The 18,633-nt window shown below is 43.2% G+C and overlaps 1 protein-coding gene across 4 annotated transcripts in view; it reads left to right on the top strand.

The window, feature by feature from the left end:
- LOC122789409 (ecto-NOX disulfide-thiol exchanger 2-like) overlaps positions 1-18,633 on the top strand; it is a 3,915,450-nt gene that overhangs the window by 3,737,911 nt on the left and 158,906 nt on the right. For all 4 annotated transcript variants that reach the window (XM_044056835.1, XM_044056836.1, XM_044056837.1 and 1 more), the window contains one exon: positions 2,152-2,259. In XM_044056835.1, the coding sequence (XP_043912770.1) occupies positions 2,152-2,259 (108 nt within the window). The remainder of the gene's footprint in view (positions 1-2,151; positions 2,260-18,633) is intronic.

Genomic DNA, 18,633 nt, shown 5'->3' on the forward strand with positions numbered 1-18,633 from the left:
TGAGGAGCTAGTCATCTAGGTATAGAAACACTGGGAATCCTAGCAGTTTCACATGAGCTGATACCACTGCCAAACATTTGCTAAACATCTCAGGGGCTGTGATGAGACCAAAGGATAAGGCTGTGAACTGTGAGTGACTGGCCCCCAGCCAAAAGCACATAAATCTTTGGATTGTCTGTTTATCTTGATGTGATAGTACTCATCCTGAAGATCAAAGGAGCACATCCAATTGTCCTTGCACAGAAACAGCAGAATGACTTAACCATGACCATTCAGAACTTTGACTTCTTTAGAAACAAATGCAGTTTACTGAGGTCCAGAATTGGTCTCGGGCCATGCTTTCTTTGGCACTAAACAGAGTCTCCAGTAGGTTCTGAATCCTTTTTGGTCTGGTGGCCTCCAGGATGACTTATCTAGCAACTTCTGAATTTCTAGAGCTGCTTCATCCCACTGACTGGGTGGATTGCCAGGGAGCCTCAAGAGAAGGAGAGACTAATAGGGCTGCGTAAGACTGGGAAGTGTCAGCAGGGGAAGTAAAAGAGGTGGAGAGATATGGAAGAGGAGTGGGAGGGTAGCAGGATGAGGTTAGAGTAGGATTGGGTAAGGAGGAAGGAAGGGATGGAGTTGTGGAGGGAGGGGCCTAATTTGGGTACCTGTAAATGTAGGGAGAGCAGAGGTGGTTGGGTGGGAATTGAAGTAGGGGAGCAAAGTGAGCCCGAGGGCAGCGAGGGCAAACAGAGCAGGCTGAGCTGAGATTGGCAGATCACAGGAAAAAAAAGACTGTCAGTGGGTCCAGAAACATGAGAGTAACAAGGTGAGCAAAACAGCGTCTGGAGGGGAGAGCTAAGTGTGCAGAGGCGTAAATGGATTACTTGCTAACTGAGTCTTTGGCTAGGAAGAGAGATGAGAAAGAGGCAGGATAGGATTTGCTTTCAGTGCAGTTTCCTGTTAATGGATGTAACCTACAGAGGGTACATTTCAGGTCATTTACCCCCACAGGACTATGACTGATTCATACTGGTACTTGCCGTTGAGAGACCCAAGTGTATGAGTGACTTGGCAGAGCCTGGCTTCTGATAGGCAACTGACTGCCTGGTAAGTGGGGTGTCCATATGTCTCCCAATGGAGTCTCGTATGGCTAGAATATTGGGTAGTGTGTGTGCACTTGGCTTTGTAGTTGAGGTTCCATAGGGTATGGTTGTATGTGTGTTGGCAGATGTTTGGTGAGGATAACTGATGCAGTTTGAATGTCTGGGTGGTCTTTGAGGTTTAGGAAGATTCTTTTTTAGTGTTTCAGTATATATATGCTGGTCTGTGTGTCGGGTGCATACTATGCATGATGGTAGCATTTTGTGTGTGTGTGGTGTTACTGACAACCTGGGTGTTATTTTGAGTGTTTGTATGTGGGGAGTCATGCCTATACTGACATTGTATAATTACATCTTTTGCGTACTGCATCGGTTTCTCTAAGGATTAGTTGGTTGTCAGTGATCAGACAATTGCTATATTGTGTCGGGATGTCCTTCTCACCATACTGGTGAGAGAGAAATTGGGAAAGTACATAACCGTGATGTCACGTTGTTCTAGTTGAATTGCAAGGGTGTTGTACAAGAGGGTTGAATGGCGGGGCTACCTTGGGTGCTTTTTAGATAGAAGTAAAAACCAGGCTACGTAGGATTACAAGGTACTTTTTAAAAATGAAATGCATTGCCAGTACTTTTTAACAAATAAATAAATAAATAGACAGTGGTACAGTCTGTGTTTTTAAATAAATAAATGCATCATGTATTGTAACTGTACATATTAGAAGTAAGCTGCATATTAGTAATCCACTGTAATGCCAGTAAAGCATTTCTTTACGGAAGGTGTTGGCCTGTTCACATCTGTCCTTAACATAGAAAGGCTGTATCACCCACACTCGAGCTGAATATATATACTAACTCCAAGACAGGTGTACCCTGGAGCAGGCAGAGTATGTGTTGACGTAGTAGTACAGAGTTACTGTAATGATACTTATTTGCACATTGGCACATGCTGGGTCCAGTAGAAGCAACAGTTGCTTTCAGATTGTCCTCTTGTGTCATCTTGTGTAATTAATGAGATTAGAAAACGTAGCAATCCATTTTATAAAAGTTTTATTTTACTTCACAGCACCTATTAAAACTTCAAGAAGAATACAAAAAGAAAGATTTGGAGTTGCAAAAAGTTGCAGAAGAAAAGCTACAAACGGAAAAGTTGCTTCAGTCTCTTAAGGAAAAGGTAAGTACTAGTACTGACAATTTTGCTGCCATTACAGAGGCAATTACCATAAAAAATGTTTAAAAAGTTAGTAGTATGTGTATGTGCATTATATAATGTGTACATGTGTGTGTGTATATATGTTTATGGTTGGTTCAAGATGATTCCTGTTTGACAGCTAATCTATCAAATCCATTATGTTGAAAAATCAGCTGGGCTGCTATGATGGTGCTAGAGTACTTGTAATACCAAGCTGGAATATATTCCCACTACTGGCAAGGGTTATGGGGCAGCAAAAAAAAAATATTTATGTAGTTTTATGCTCCTGTTTCATTAATTGGTGCATATGTTTTTTTACTGTCACCAGTGTGTACTCCAGTCATTTTTTGTTGATGGTGTCACAATATTTTGCAGACTGATCTTACATTTACCCTTGTGTGCATGTAACTCCCTCAAGATATATATATATATATATATATATATATATATATATATATATATATATATATATATATATATATTAATCAGAGCATCTGTATATGAAATACCAATGATTAAAAAAAAGATTACTGTCTGTAAAAACCCGCGGTGGTGGTGCTGCGGTAGCGTTGTCACCTCACAGTAAGAGGCCGTCCGGTTCGATTGTCAGCTAGAGTGCCTTCTGCGTGGAGACATGCGTGAATGGGCGTACCTTCGTTGAAGGTTGTGCATCAGAGCTGGTAACTCGGCACGTAAAAATCAACTACCAATCATTAGCGGACTGGAGTTCCGCTGTGGCGACCCCTTATCGTGAAAAGCTGAAAGACACAACAACTGTCTGTAAAATCACACCATACAGTGCATGTTTCCATACACAGACAAGCAGCCTAAAACACAAAGTACAGCATCTTTTGCAGGGGGAAAAGCACCCTTCCATTCTCTCATCCCCTGCTAAATAAATATACCAACTTTGAGATTACACAACAGTTGTGAAAGGCATATTTCCAATTACCCTGTACCATGGTCTTGCACTGCTACAACTAACAAACCTGGTCGGTCACTCAGTCAAATAAACTTGACTGAACAGTCTCCAACAATTACATTTTGACAACTTTAAGTGATATATACATATATAGTTACGTGTGTATATGCATGCATTTGATATGCTGATATGCTAATTTTTCCCTTATCATTTTAAACTAAGTTACTATCCATTTCACACTCAAGTAATAACTACATCTGTAAACAGTTCTTTGCAAAAGATATTTTTCTTCCTATGGATTTTATTTTTCAAGTCGTTTCCTTCAAGCCAGGTACTGCATATGTGTAATGTTAAGAACAATTTCAGAGCCTTGTTCACAGTAAGTATAAATATAATACACAGTCTGAAACCCTGGTAGTTTAATACTACTTCTACAGTTATTAAAAGTTTGCTTGTGGTGGTTCTGAAGACTGCTCGGGTGGGGTGGGGGGGGGTTCTATATCCCCCACTACTTTTCCTGTAAAATAAAATGTTAAGGGCCCTTCTGTTATGTCATTTTGAACTAAGAGTTATTAAAAAAACTTTTCTTTGAAACTTGTCCTTTGTTCCCTCATTTTCAAAGTCCATGTTGGATCCTTTTGTTGTGGTCATCTTGTGAGGTTGAAATTCTGTTGCTTACATCTGTAGCCATCTGCCGGCATACCTTGGGTCTGTGAACTACATCATTTTATCTTCAAGTTATCTTTAGACCTGCTGGTATTATCAAAGAATGCGTGACACCACGACAATGTAATTTATACCACTCTGTGTGAAACTTCTTCCAGCTGTCTATTATTTGTGAAGGGAGGCATTTAGAAAGTTTATTTTATGACCACATATTTCAAGTAGATATAGCCACTTCTGCTGTGGACCTTTGTCAAAGATTACAAACCCAGACATTTTCAGTGTTGCAGTTAGGTATTGAGAAGTATTGTGCAATGCTATAGTCGTTTACTCACCAAGTCCTCATGTAAACTGCTAAGCTAAATTTCCTAGTATTGGTGAATTAATTCTGAAATGCTATGTAAATGAAATAAGGTTTGTTCCTCCATAACCTTTAATATGTCATTTCCTTTTTTCTAAGTCATTTTTTCAAACTTTTTCATTTCTTAAGCCTGATTTACACATCATCCATTTTTAAACTAAGTTTGTAAATAAGACTGTACATACATTTCATTAATTTACTTTCTGGGTTCTTTTGGTCCATTAGGTATTCTGTTTGGGAAATTTGGTTTTCAATACTAACAATGCTTCTATGATCTACTTTTAGATAACTAAATAGGCTTCCAGTACGTTACTTATCAATGCATTTTTGCAACTAAAATTAACTGTTTCAGCCAGTCTGCTAAGTGCTACACATTTTAGACTCAAGTCTGTTACTTGTGCAGGTTCTGTTGGTTCATCACTTATGTGTTAACTTTTTACCTTTTGTTTTGATTCTTATTTACTTAGTGTCATATTTACTTTGCAGACTGTAGCTTTTGTAAGACTGAGGATATGTGAAAAGTAGAATGTGCTGATCCTAAGGCTTAAACTGGCTTCAGTATTTGTAAGAAGCCCTAGTTTCGCCTGCACTTGAACTGAAAACGATTAATTTACTGCAGATTTAAGTACTGGTTTTCATTTTGATACACACGGTCCCTCTGACCCACCTGCTTGTTTCATTAACATTAATTGTTTTTTTTTTATTCTTGACAAGCTTATCAACACTTACTGATGTTTTTGGGCAAGGTTTAGTACTTCACAAAGTTGATCTTACCAACAGGAATGCTGGTAAGCGATTGTCTGTTTTCCCCAGGCAATGTCTGTCTTACTTTGATACTGTCTAGCTGTGAAAAAAGGGATGAAATGGTATCTGTTATCAAAGCATTTCATTTAGTCAGACTGGACAGTCTTGTTAAACGTTTGGGTAGTTATCCTGTTTAAGACTGAATAGTCATTGTCTTTTGTGGTAGTAGATAACTGAACTATATATGAACCATGTGGCTTTTTCTTTTTTGAATGTGGTCAAGTTAATATGGGTTTAGAATGATCAAATGGGGAAAAAAACTCTCCAGAACAGACAAGTAGTCAAACTTTTGGCTAAATTTCTACTTCTGTGAGGGAAAAAGCATCCTCCCAACTCCCCATGCAACGACTAAATATTTTCCATCCTGATATTTATTACAATCAACTCCAGGTCTGGTGAGCTTTCTGGGTGGGAGGCACTCATAGGTTTATAGGATGATACTAGGCTATTGGTCTGGATGCCCTTATAAGCCTAGTGAAGAATTTCACCCATGTTACCACAAGGTCAGCACCTGTTTTCCCTGTCCAGCAGGGACACAGGTGGGATCCCAGGAGTATATTTTCTGTTTCCCATCCAGTCATCCAGGTTCCTTTTAAAGAGGGTTAGTGAGTTACTCTGCTTGACATGGAGAGGGAGTCTATTCTGCAGATGGAGGAGTCATTGGGACACAAATCTATCCCGCCAACAAGTTCTATTAATGTGACACAACAGGTTGAGTCCTTACATGTGGGTTACGCGGGTGGAGTTTGACTTACAGATATGCAGCAACTCTATCAAGGCTGAGTCTGAGACGGCCTTGTATGCCAGACACAGGTCACCTCTGAGCAGTCTGTATGAGACTGAGTAGAGGGACAGGGCTTTTAGCCTGTCTGTATAGGATAGGTGTTTGAGACCCTGGATTTTCCTGGTCAGGAACCTCTGTGGTTCATAAGTAGGTATTAGGTTATTGGCCCTAGGGCCTTATACAAGCCTAGCCAAAAAGGTACCCTGACTTTCGCCATGCAAGAAAATTATTTTCCTGTGCCCCTGTCAAGCAGAACCACAGAAGTGATCCCCGGGGTGAATTTCCTATTACCCATCCAGTCATCAAGATTTTTCTTGAAGAGTGCTAATGAGGAGCTCTGTTTGACATAGATAGGTAGTCTGTTCCAGAGTATGGGAAGTCTCGGGGACAGGAATCTATCCCTCCAGCATGTTCTGTTTATTGTGGTGACAAGGTTTAGGTCCCTAGAGCATGTAGCTTGGAGGGATTGGGATTTCTTTAAGTGGAGCATGTCCAACAGATCTGGGTTTGACATAGCTTTGTATGTTAGGCAGAGATCGCCTCTGAGTAGGCGATATGCGACAGAGTAAAGCTGGAGTTTTTTGAGACAGTCTGCGTAAGGCATCTGTTTGAGGCCAGTAATTCTCTTTGTGATGTATTTTTGCGGCCTTCCCAGTTGTTGTAGATGTCTTGTGAGGTACATACCAAAAGGGGCGTTGTACTCTATAATGGGTCTAATGAGTGATGAGTAGAGGGGAACAATGACTTATTTTTTTCTGGATGAGAAACCTTTTGTGATGAGGTGTGACACGTAGAAGGATTTCCTGACCACTGTGGCGATGTGATTATCAAAGGGAAGACTACTGTCCACCTGTGTCCCAAGGTCTCTTATCACACTTTTGGTTTTAAGTAGACTAAAGCATCTGTGGTAGTTCATGGGTACAGAGTTTTTATCAAAGGGGATGACAATGCACTTTTTGGCACTGAGCTTGAGACCATGGCTTTGACACCAGGCATCTGTCTCAGTAAGGCCCTTTTGTAGGATGTCCACATCATTAGGAGTTTTGATTATGGCTCATAGTTTGCAGTCATCTGCAAATTTAGTTAGCCAAAGACCTTCTGTGTTTGGTATCTACTTCTCTGAAGTACAGGCTAACAGGAGAGGACCCAGGACTGAACCTTGTGGTACTCCACTTGTCACTGGTCTGAAGTTTGATTTGGAGTCTGCTACTTTCACAGTGTCGGTTCTGTCAGTAAGCGAGTTGGCAACCCATCTTGTGACATAGGGATTTATACCTAGTTTAGTGTGTTTATCTGTAATTCCAGAGTTGGGGATGGTGTTGAATGTTTTGGCGAGATCTAGATAGGCTGTGTGAACCTCCTTACCCTCATCTATGGCTTTGATGACTACTTCAAAGAAGTCTATCAGGTTTAGGAGACGTGATCTGCCTTTTACAAACCCGAACTGTGTGGGGTCCAGAGTTTGGAGATCTCCAGTGTCTTTGTTTATGAGTTCCATGATGATACGTTCCATGGTCTTGCAGACCAGGCTCGTCAGGCTAATGGGGCGGTAGTTCCCGGAGTTTGTTGTGGCCCCCCCCCCCCTTTGTGGAGTGGGATAACCGTCGCGGTGCACCATTCAATGGGTATAAAGCCTGAGGTGAGGCTATGATTGAACATGGTACTTAGGTGGGGTGCCAGTTCATGTAGAAGGCCGCCTGGGATGTTGTCAGGTCCCATGGATGCTGTGTTCATGGCTTTGGAGAGTGAGGTTTTTACCTGTGCAGCCGTGATTACAGGAACTTTGCATTCTTCCAGTATAAAGATGGGCCCTTTAGGGGGTGAGAGGGGGGTAAAGTTAGCAGTGAACCTATCTGCCAAGATGTTGGCAATATCAGTTGGTTCTGTATATTTAGTGTCATTGTGCTGTAACTCAGAGCAGATCTGAGTGTTGCCATTGAGATTCTTGACATAGCTATAGAATGCTTTGTGGTTGTCTTTAGAATCAGTGGCGATTATGTTTTCATAACTAGCTTTGGAGGATTTCATGAGGGATCACAGCTTCTTACTGAGGCTGACCAGGGAGTTCCTCCAATTGTGGGATTTTGCAACAGTTTATTTCTTCTGTTTTAGAATTTGTTTATGGCAGAAGACCACCAGATTAGCTTCCTTTTTTTGGAGGATAGCATCTTGGTTCTGTTAGGGAAAGCATGATCCATGCACTCGTGTAAGTGCTTATACAGTGCATTTGTGTAGGATTCAGCAGTCATACCTCTATTGTCCATCTGCATGGGTGTCATGAAGTTTGCACTTCTGTCTTCAGAAGTGTGAAGTTGGCTTTGGAGAAATTTTTTACAGTTTTCCTAATGGGGGCTTGAGCGGGATGTGGATGTCTAGGGTGATTAGCTTGTGGTTGGATCTGACCAACGAGGAGCTGACCTCTGGTGTGGAATACCGGTCACCCATGTTGGTGATGACCAGGTCTAGGATATTGCTGCCCCTGGTGGGGGTGTGGATAAATTGAGCCAAGGCATTAGAATTAATGATTTCCAGAAAACATTGAGCAAAAGAGTTGGTACACGAGTAGCTTTCCCAGTTAATGGTAGGGAAGTTGAAATCACCCATTATTAGAGTGTTGGGTTGTACCTTAATATTTTCCAGTGTATCGAGAAAAGAGGAGTGGGAATCCTGGGGCATGGTGGGGGGTCTGTAGCAAGCTACAATCTGGATTGCGGTTAGTTGAATTTGGATAATCTCGGATGCATTATGCTGAGCAACTAGCTTGGAGGTGTGGATATCCTTAATGAATATGGACACGCCTCCACCTTTAGTGTTTCAGTCCAGGTTTGGTGGCCGAAAGATGTGGTATGAATTATAGCCTGGTAATGCAGGGGTGCTCTCGGAGCTTTGAACCAGGTCTCTGTCACTGCACAGATGTCAATGTTCTCCATTTTAAGGAGTGCCTCGAGTGAGTGCATTTTGCGGTTTAGACTTCTAGCATTGAATAGCATTACTCTCAGATTTTGCTTGCTCGTACCTGTTATGGTGGTGAATTTGTCATTTGAACCTTGCCTAAAAAAGGCACTATAGGGGTGGCAAGAGCGACAGGTGCAGGCCATCTCTGGCAAAGCAGCGTGGTCTGTCAATCATGTCATCCCAGGCAGACAGATACTGGATTCTCTTAGAATGACATCAGAAGCTTAGCCAATTGTTAAATTCAATCATTTTGTCCTTGTACTGTGGTATCATTCTGGGTGATGGCAGGATGCTACTCAGGGCTAGGGCATACCTGCCTGGGCTACAAGATCGAAGAGCTCCTCCATGTCTCTTTTCATGTAGTCCAGGGAGGTACGTCTCAGGTCATTCACAATAACATGGACAATGACAGAGTCATATGTCTACTTGTTGTGGAGTGACCTGAGTGCGTGCGTTATGTGGCTGATCCTGGCACCCGACAGGCAGCTGACAGTAACTTTTTCCTTGTTTAGCCTGGTGAGTGGAACATCAGTGTGCCTGACTATAGAGTCACCTATGACTAGAATGTTGGATACGTTATGCCCCATGGGCTGTAGTTGAGTGGCACACTGAGAATGTGGGCTATGTGTCATTTGGGTTGTGTTGGGGGGTGGAGGTTGCTTGCATTTCTGCTTTGGAGGTCTCGGTTGTTTGGGCAGATTTGTACTGAGAGCCTCCGTGAATGTAGGTGTGTGTTTTGTGCTTCTCTGTGTGTGTTTTGGTGGTGTAGGTTTTGAGGGACTATGTGATGAGAGTGTGGTGCTGTGCAAGTGTTTACCTTTTCCTCTGGACTGTCTAGTCCAGTATTCGGAGAAGAGAGCTTTGCTTCCAGTTTGGCTATATAAGTGCATCTCTCACAGGTCATAGTGTTGGGTGGTAGGAGGAGAGGGTTGTCTGTGTACATGGGGCAATTGCTGCATTGTCCCAAGATGCCCAGATTCATCAGGAGAAAACACCGGGAGCTGACCTTTAGACATGCCTGAATAGGTGCTTATTTATTAAGTACTAAAAACTGTTTTCCTCTAGACAAGTGAGGAAAGTTGAGTGCTGTCGTAATTTGTAACTTATTTAGTGCTTACAATGAGTGGTCTCTTCAACTGCTGCACGTGCTTGGGAAGGTACATGCTGAAGGGGGCATTGTACTCAGTAATGGGTCTGATAAGGGAGGAGTACAGGAATGTTATGACCTCCTTGTTCCTGGATGAAATACCCTTACTTATGAGGTGGGCTGTTTAGAAAGCCTTCCGTACAACTACGGAACTGTCTGATGAAGCAGTCATTGTGAACTGTGAAAGTGCTAACAATAAACGTTTCTTTCTTTTACCGTATCTATGGACTGAGTTTTATGCCTTCATCTAGCCGTGGTTTGGTTCAGCTATTTTTATTTGTCCTCTGCTTTTTAAAACAGTTGAAGACTTCAGTAATATTCATTGCCCTCTACTGGCCTTATCAGATTTGGTTCCCCTTTTTGTGATCTCAGCTGAAATATCCTCCATGGATACTGGAACCCAAACAAGACCTCCTCTTTCACCCATCAGAGGGTTATCACCCCAGTCTATGCACCCTCAAACTGACCCCTTTCTCCAGTTCTAGTAATTGTACAGAGGTCCAGGCTTGTTTCTCTGTTCAACAAATCATGCTTGCATCTCAAAAACCTTCCACCAAGAAGGTTTATAGGAGTAAATGGCAGAGATTTCTTTTTTGGTGTAAAAAGAAAACATTGATCCTTTTTCAGCTCCAATCCTAGCCATTCTTCTCTTCCTTACATCTCTTTACAAAGAATGAGACAGTTTTTCTACCATTAAACTTCAGCTAACAGCTATTATGAACTTCCATTGAGGGAATCTTTTTGGTTCTCCCACTACATCTAAACTGTGTAAGGCCTTTAGGAAGGCAAAATTTCTGCTCAGACCTCCAGATAATGATCTTTCTCTTCCATGTGATCTTACCGTTGCCTTACAAGGCCTAACTCAAAAACCCTTTGAACCAGCTAGTGATAGTGATTTGAAGTTCCTTTCTTGGAAAACTGTCTTTCTAGTCACTGTTATGTCAGCATAAAGGCTCTTGGAAATTCAGGCTGTCGTCTAACCATCTTACATAATTTTTCATAAAGATAGAGTATCCCTTTGTGCTAACCCCTCCTTTATGCCCAAGGTAGCCACGGAATCTAACTTTAACCAGTCTGTACAATTGCTAGATGTCCTTCAAGGATGCATCTGCAGTCATCACATATGGGTTGTCCTGCCTCAGGCAGCCCTTCGGTCGGCCGGATTCCAAAGTCTGGGTCCGGCGTCGGCTGATGTCGCCCTTTCCCCAACGTCAGAGCGCCTGGGGTATAAAAGCGTCAGCCGACGCCATCTTCCCCAGTCTTTCTTGCCGCTTGGTGCCCGAAGCAGAAGCAGTTCGCAAGTGCTGGTCGGCCAGCTCCTGTAATTCAGCTAAACCGAAGACTTCAAAAGCTAAGTACCCCGTTGGGGACTCTTTCTTGCCTCAGCCGATGTCAGATAAAATTAATAATTGTTTAACTTGTGGGAAACAAATACCTCATAAGGATTTCCACTCTTACTTCCTCCCCTGCCTAGGCCCAGACCATGATGTCTCGGCCTGTTCAGCCTGTGCTTCCTTCAACCGACGCACTCTTAGACGTCGGGCGGAGTTTGCAGAGGAATTTTTGGGGGCTAGTTTTGCTTACAATATGCCGTCGGAGACTCCGACTTCACATTTAACTAAGAAACGGAAGGACAAGGACCGACACACGCGGGCCGCGGTTTCGGCTGAAACCACGGCCAGGCCTACCGCGAGTGTCACGGTCTCGGCTGAAACCGAGTCCTTGGTACCTCCGACCACCGAAACCGTGCAACCGATAACCTCGGCCCCGGAGGCCCCTACTGTATCAGTTATTGAATCTCCATTAGATACTGGTGTCCTGGAACCTTCCGACACCATTCCTCTAGACAAAACTACACCAGCACGTGGTGCAGCCAGGCCTCCTGCATCCATGTCCATAAAGGCATTCTCTAGGGCTAAAGCTGCTAAACACTCAAAATCGTTGCCTCCCAGGGTTATCCCTCAGGGACCCACTACAGGTTCTCAGATCCTTAGTCTAGCAGAGGACCCCATTTCATTAATTAGGGGCTCACAGCCTCACCCGGACAGGGGCTCTCAACCTCCTACAGAAAAAAGGCCCAGGGTTGAGCCCTCTGATCCCCACTCCTCAGATGAGGCCTCTGATGGCTCTACTCTCTCGGACTACCAGGAGGAGGCTTTTTCGGCCTACGAGGATTCTGATGCTGAGGAATCTATCCCTTCGGCCTCCCCCTCCTGAAGAGCTGTCCTTTGGGGAAACTCTGCACACAATGAGAGAGCATTTCCAATGGCAAGGCCAGGAATTTTCTGATTCCAGGAAGAGATTAAGGACCTTCTTGCATTTGCCTCAGCATAGACCTTTGGCTGTTCCCCCTGTTTTGAATGTCATTGATGATGTGTACTCGGACTCTAGCACTACCCCTGACTCTCTCCCTCCGGCTCCTGCCAAACCCGATAGGTACTACAGGGTCCCAGAATCACATCTTTTCCTTTACAATGCCCTTTCTGCTGACTCAGAAACTATTTCCCAGGGCCCTAAAGGGGTTGCAGCTGCCACTACAAAAAATCCTCTCCCCTCTGAAAGGGAGTCCAGGGCTTTAGAGCGATGGGGTAAAAAAGTGTATACTTCTGCTACCCTTTCTATGAGGGCTTTAAATTGTCAATTTCATATGATTCAGTACCAAGAGTATTTGTTAGACGAATTGCATAAAAAACTGTCTTCACCTGAACCCCTAAATCACAAATCACTTCAGGATCTGGTACATAACTCTCAACAGGTTAGCAACCATTTCTTGCAGTGTGGGTATGATGCATTGGAAGCTTCATGTAGGTCAGCTATGACAGGTGCAGTCATACGTAGGCATGCTTGGCTCAAGGAACAATCTCTGCCAGACCATGTTAAAGCAAAGCTTCTTGATGCTCCACTGGAAAAGCAAAAGTTGTTTGGTTCCACTGCTCAGGAGGTCTTAAAGAAATTTGAAGAAAAGGCAAAATCTGTACAAACAGTAAAAGATTTTATGCAAGTTCAACCACCAAGATTCAGCAGAAATTGGCCTTCCAAGAATTGGTCCTTTCCGGACACAGAGAGATTTCAGAGAGGCAAGAACAGGCGTGCCAGAGGTAGAGGGCAAGCTAGAGGCTCCTACAGAGGACGTCAATGGCAGCCTCCCAACCAGAGAGGTAGTGCAGGGCCTACTACTGCTTCAAAAGGACAGACCCAATGACTTTACTTTGACACCGCCAACCAGGGCTCAATTGGAAGCAACTTTGGGCGGAAAGCTTTCCTTATTCTCAGAAAATTGGCACAGTATTGCAAGGGACAAATGGACACTACAAATAATAGACAAAGGATACAGGTTCCATTTCCACACTTTACCAAAAAGAAAAGGCATGCCAGACCTGCCACCAAATCAAAGGGCAGAGGCTTTGAAACAAATCTCCAACTTAATGCAAATGAAAGCTATAGAAAAGGTTCCTCTCTCAGAACAAGGCCAAGGATTTTACTCCAGACTATTCCTTGTTCCAAGAAAAGAAAAGCAATGGAGGCCTATTCTCGACTTGTCCGCACTGAATACCTACCTCATTGTGCCAAAATTCAAAATGCTGACTCTACAGCAACTCCTTCCCATGCTGGGCAAGGGGTCTTGGCTGGTAACTCTGGACCTCAAGGAGGCATACCTGCATGTCCCTATCAGACAAAGTTGCAGAAGACACCTCAGATTTCTTGCAGGTTCAGAGCATTATCAATTCTCAGCATTGCCCTTTGGCTTATCTACTGCGCCCAGAGTATTCACGAAATGCCTGGCATCAGTAATTGCACACTGCAGACTTCAGGGGATGCAAATATACCCATATCTGGACGACTGCCTTATACAAGCGGACAGCCAAAGAATTTTGGTAAAACACTTGAATTATGCCATTCACCTACTTCAGGCCTTGGGATATACAGTCAACATTTGCAAGTCAAGACTTGTTCCATCCCAAAGAATAACTTTTCTGGGTGCAAATCTAGACACAACCACCCAAATGGCTTACCTCACAGAAGAAAAACAAAGTCAACTACCGGATTACTTCAAAAATCTGTCAAGACAAACTCAGCTGACTGCAAGGAAAATCCTGCAGGCCCTGGGTTACATGGCTTCTTGCATTCTTCTGATTCCACAAGCAAGGCTACATATGAAGAAACTACAATGGTACCTAAGGAGTTTATGGACTCAGCACAGTCACAGCTGGGAAACTTTGATACCACTCATTCCATGCCTTCAAAGGGAATTTCTGTGGTGGGCTCAAGCAAGCCAGTCAAACAGGGGTCTGCCCTTCAGCAAACCAATAGCCAGCCAAACCATTACAATGGACGCTTCAGATCACGGATGGGGAGCGCACATGGAGGGAAGGTGCATCCAAGGACTATGGTCACAAAAAGAGCTACGCATGCACATAAACCAAAAGGAAATGCTGGCAGTGATGCATGCAATCGAGGCCTTCAAGCTATTTCTACATCAAGGCCACCTGCTAATAAGGACAGACAACACCACAGTTATGTGGTACATAAACAAGCAAGGAGGCACCCATTCCTACCTCTTTGCAGGCTGGCAATGATTCTATGGGAACTTTCCTTGGCACTCAAAATAGAGATGCAATCCCAATTTGTGCCAGGAAAGGACAATATACTGGCGGACAGCTTAAGCAGAAACATCATGGATGCACACGAATGGATGCTGCACCCAGACATCTTCCTTCAGATAACACAATCATGGGGGAGGCCGGACATAGACCTCTTTGCCTCCCCGCACAATCATCAGCTAAAGAAGTTCTGCCCAAGGACATACCACCCACAAGCATGGAAAGTGGACGCCCTCTCTTTCAGCTGGAGAACTCTAACAGTGTATGCATTCCCACCTCTTCCATTAATGACCAAGGTCTTACTGAAGATCAGGGCAGAGCAGCCAAGAGTGATTCTGATAGCTCCGGACTGGCCAAGACAGCACTGGTACCCTTTGCTCAAGAGCATGTCACGCACAAAACCATGGCCTCTTCCACAATGGCCACTTCTCCTGACACAGCACAATTACAAGACTCTGCATTCCAACCTGAAAACATTGCAACTAACAGCCTGGAAAATACCTTGATTCCTCCCCAGGATAAGCTATCCAAGAGAGTGAAGGATATCATCATGGAAGCTCGCAGGCCTTCCACAAGAAAGGCATACTCAGCAAAATGGAAAAGATTTCACACTTGGAGCACCACAAAGGGCCTAGATGCGAAAGTGATGAACATGGCACATATCCTGGAATACTTGGCAGAAATGCTCCACAATGGCCTGTCTTACTCTTCCATTAAAATTCATGCTTCAGCAATTTCAGCAGAGTACAACATTGATCCACCTGTCTTCTCTCATCCTCTCCTAAGGCAGTTTCTAAGAGGAATTAAAAACATCAATCCTCCAAGGAAACCACCAGTGCCTACTTGGGACCTTAACTTTGTGTTGGAAAAACTAACACTGCCTCCCTTTGAACCAGCAGCAGCTGCAGAACTACAGTTCCTGTCTTGGAAGACTGCCTTCCTTCTGGCCATAACCTCAGCAAGAAGAGTATCTGAGTTACAGGCCCTCATGGCAGTACAGCCATTTCTTATTTTCCATCAAGACAGAGTCTCATTGAGAACCAGTCCTTCATTTATGCCAAAGGTGGTATCCAGGATCTCATTAAAACCAAGCTATTCACTTGCCTACCTTCTTTCCAAGTCCACAAAACAAAGGGGAAAATCTTCTGCACACCTTGGACATACACAGACAGTTGTGCTACTACTTGGACAGAACTAAAAGTTACAGAAAAACTGACCAGCTGTTTGTAGCATATGCTGCGGGTGCACAAGGAAAAGCAATTTCAAAACAGACAATTTCAAAATGGATAGGGAATTGCATTAGTTTTTGTTACTCCTTTCAATGAAAAACTGTGCCAGCTAACATTCGACCAGAGCCACAGCCACCTCCACAGCCTTTTTAAGAGGGGTGGCTACCAAGGACATTTTAGAAGCTGCTACATGGAGCTTCATGCATACATTTTCCAAGCATTACAACTTACCTATATATTCCAGATCCAGAGCAGGCTTTGCTACGGCAGTCCTGCAGGGCATTTTAGCTACACTATCCTTTACATAGATCCTCCACTCCCAGATTGGCTATGGTATTCTACCCATATGTGATGACTACAGATGCATCCTTGAAGGACATAGTACAGTTTTGTACCTACCATAAATGTAGATGTCCGATAGGTATGCATCTGCAGTCAGGTTTACCCTCCCTCCTTCCCCTCTGTGGTATTTCTTGGGTACTTTTCCCTCTCATAGCTAGCTGGGGTTATCTATTATGGTGTATTTGTTTATATTTCTGTGCATGTTTGGAATCTATTGCATTTCTCCAAATTTAGCCTTCCTTAGAGGGCACCTGGCATCTGGGGCAAGAAAAACTGAGGAAGATGGCATCGGCTGACGCTTTTATACCCCAGGCGCTCTGACGTCGGGGAAAGGGCGACATCAGCCAACGCCGGACCCAGACTTTGGAATCCGGCCGACCGAAGGGCTGCCTGAGGCAGGACAACCCATATGTGATGACTGCAGATGCATACCTATCGGACATCTACATTTATGGTAGGTACAAAACTGTACTTTTTCTTTCCAAATTCCTCAAACAAGGGGGAACATATTTTGCATCTGCTTGGTGTTCATAGGCAACTACCTTTTTATCTTCACAGAACAAAATGTAGAAAGGCTGATCAACGATTTGTGCCTTTTTTGCCCAGCCATCTAGGTCACACGGTCTCTAAAGTTACCTACCTAATTGGATAACAGACTGCATTTCTCTGATCTATTCCAAAAATGGGCTGCAATTGCCTTGTCCCATTAAGGCCCATTCAGCTAGGTCTATGTCTACGTAATCTGCCTTTTCTTCTAGAGTATCTGTAGACAATATTTGTGCTGCAGCCACCTGGTCGAAAACTCATACCTTTGTGACACATTACAAATTGGACATTGTTTCCAGAAGCAGGGCTTCTATTGGTTCTGAGTGCTCCGGCATATCCTTCCTTGAGGCCACCCAAGGGTTACATAGCTGGGGGACTCTGACCTAGCCATGAGGATGAATGAAAAGGACAAGATCAGATTTATAAGTTATGTACTTACCATAGCTTGGCATCTGTGTTGTCCATTTTCATTGTTCCTCACCTTTCCTTCCATCCATCCCTCAACCTAGTGGTCCCTAGAAGACCTGTGGAAAATTGCTTGTGAACTTGATGTTCCTAGGTTGGGCCTCTGGCTTATTTCCTTCTTTTCAGACTGTCCTATGCACTTTTAGATATTTAGGCAGCAAACTCAATCTGAGGAGGCTGAGAAAAGAGTAGAGCATTATAGGAAAAGAGAGGAGCTCAAGACTTGTAACTTAGTCTTTATAAATGCTGCCATGACCCAACCGTGAGGAGGAATGAAAATGGACAAAACAGATGCCAAGTGGATGGTAAGTACATAACTTATTTTATAGTATGGGTCTTGATTCTGGTAGTGGAGCTTTTTAGTTGGGTGAAGCTAAATAAATGAATAGAGTCCTTGGGGTTGCTGCTGTTTATGGATTGCCACTCTCTGTTAAGGTCACATAAGATGAAGGTTTCCTGGGAATATTGTCAGATATCCACTGCAGGATATTTTGGGCTGTGGTAATGTTGTTGTCTAGTGGGATGTTTACTGCTAAGATCCATATAGATTTTTTGGGGTTGCTTTTTGAGGTATGCAATCAGAAGTTCAGCATTAATGAATTCTGAAATATTTAAATGGGCTGGAATTATTTCTAAGTTGTTTTCATAAATAATACCACTTGCTCGTTTAAGTTTTCTGTTCATTCCGAGTAGGTTAAAACATGGGTGAATAATTTTATCATCCATTATTTCTTGTTTTAGCCAGGTATCAGTGGCATTTATTATGTCTAGGGAGTAAAAATCTAGACATGTATGGATAAACTCAATCTGAGGAACAAGAAGAACACACTGCATCACGGGAGAAGGGAGGAGTTTGCATGATGGAAATTTTGTGAAGAAAAAGTTGCCAGCTTAGGTCCAATGTGATGGTGGATAGGCCAACAGTCAAAATGGATGGTGATGAATAATAAAGATATAAAAGTTATGTACTCACCATAACTATGCATCTGTGATGTCCGTTTTAATTCTTCCTCAAAGAATGGATTCGGATCCTATCCTCAGATACCACTTGGCCACTTTCTCTATATTTTAGGATCTATCTCTCAAGCTCCTCCGTTACCCATAATGCCACTGACCACTGTGTTACCTCAGATCGAGTTTGCTGCAATTATATAATATAACAAAGTATGTCAATATTGATATGACAGAAAAGCGATAGCTGAAAGATCTGGGGCTCAAACAGGAATTTTGGTTCCTAACAACAATTCCGTTAGGTCTCTCCCAAAGACATGGATGGGGGAAGGTGGAGAGGAAGTTGAGGAAGAATGAAACGATCAACACAGATGCATAGTTATGGTAAGTACATAACCTTTATATCTAATGTTGTCATTTTTATTCTTTCCTCGGTGAATGGGACATAGTCCCCAGCTATATTAATAAATGCAGCTGTGTTTCTGGAGATGATGTCCATTTTGTAATAAGCAATAAAAGTATGAGCATTAGACCATATGGCAGATGCACAAATGTTGTTAATGGAGGCTGTAGCCCAAAAGGCAGC

Source organism: Protopterus annectens, chromosome 14.part0, assembly GCF_019279795.1.
Source record: "Protopterus annectens isolate FY-2018-M chromosome 14.part0, PAN1.0, whole genome shotgun sequence".
In the NCBI taxonomy this organism is placed as follows: Eukaryota; Metazoa; Chordata; order Ceratodontiformes; family Protopteridae; genus Protopterus; species Protopterus annectens.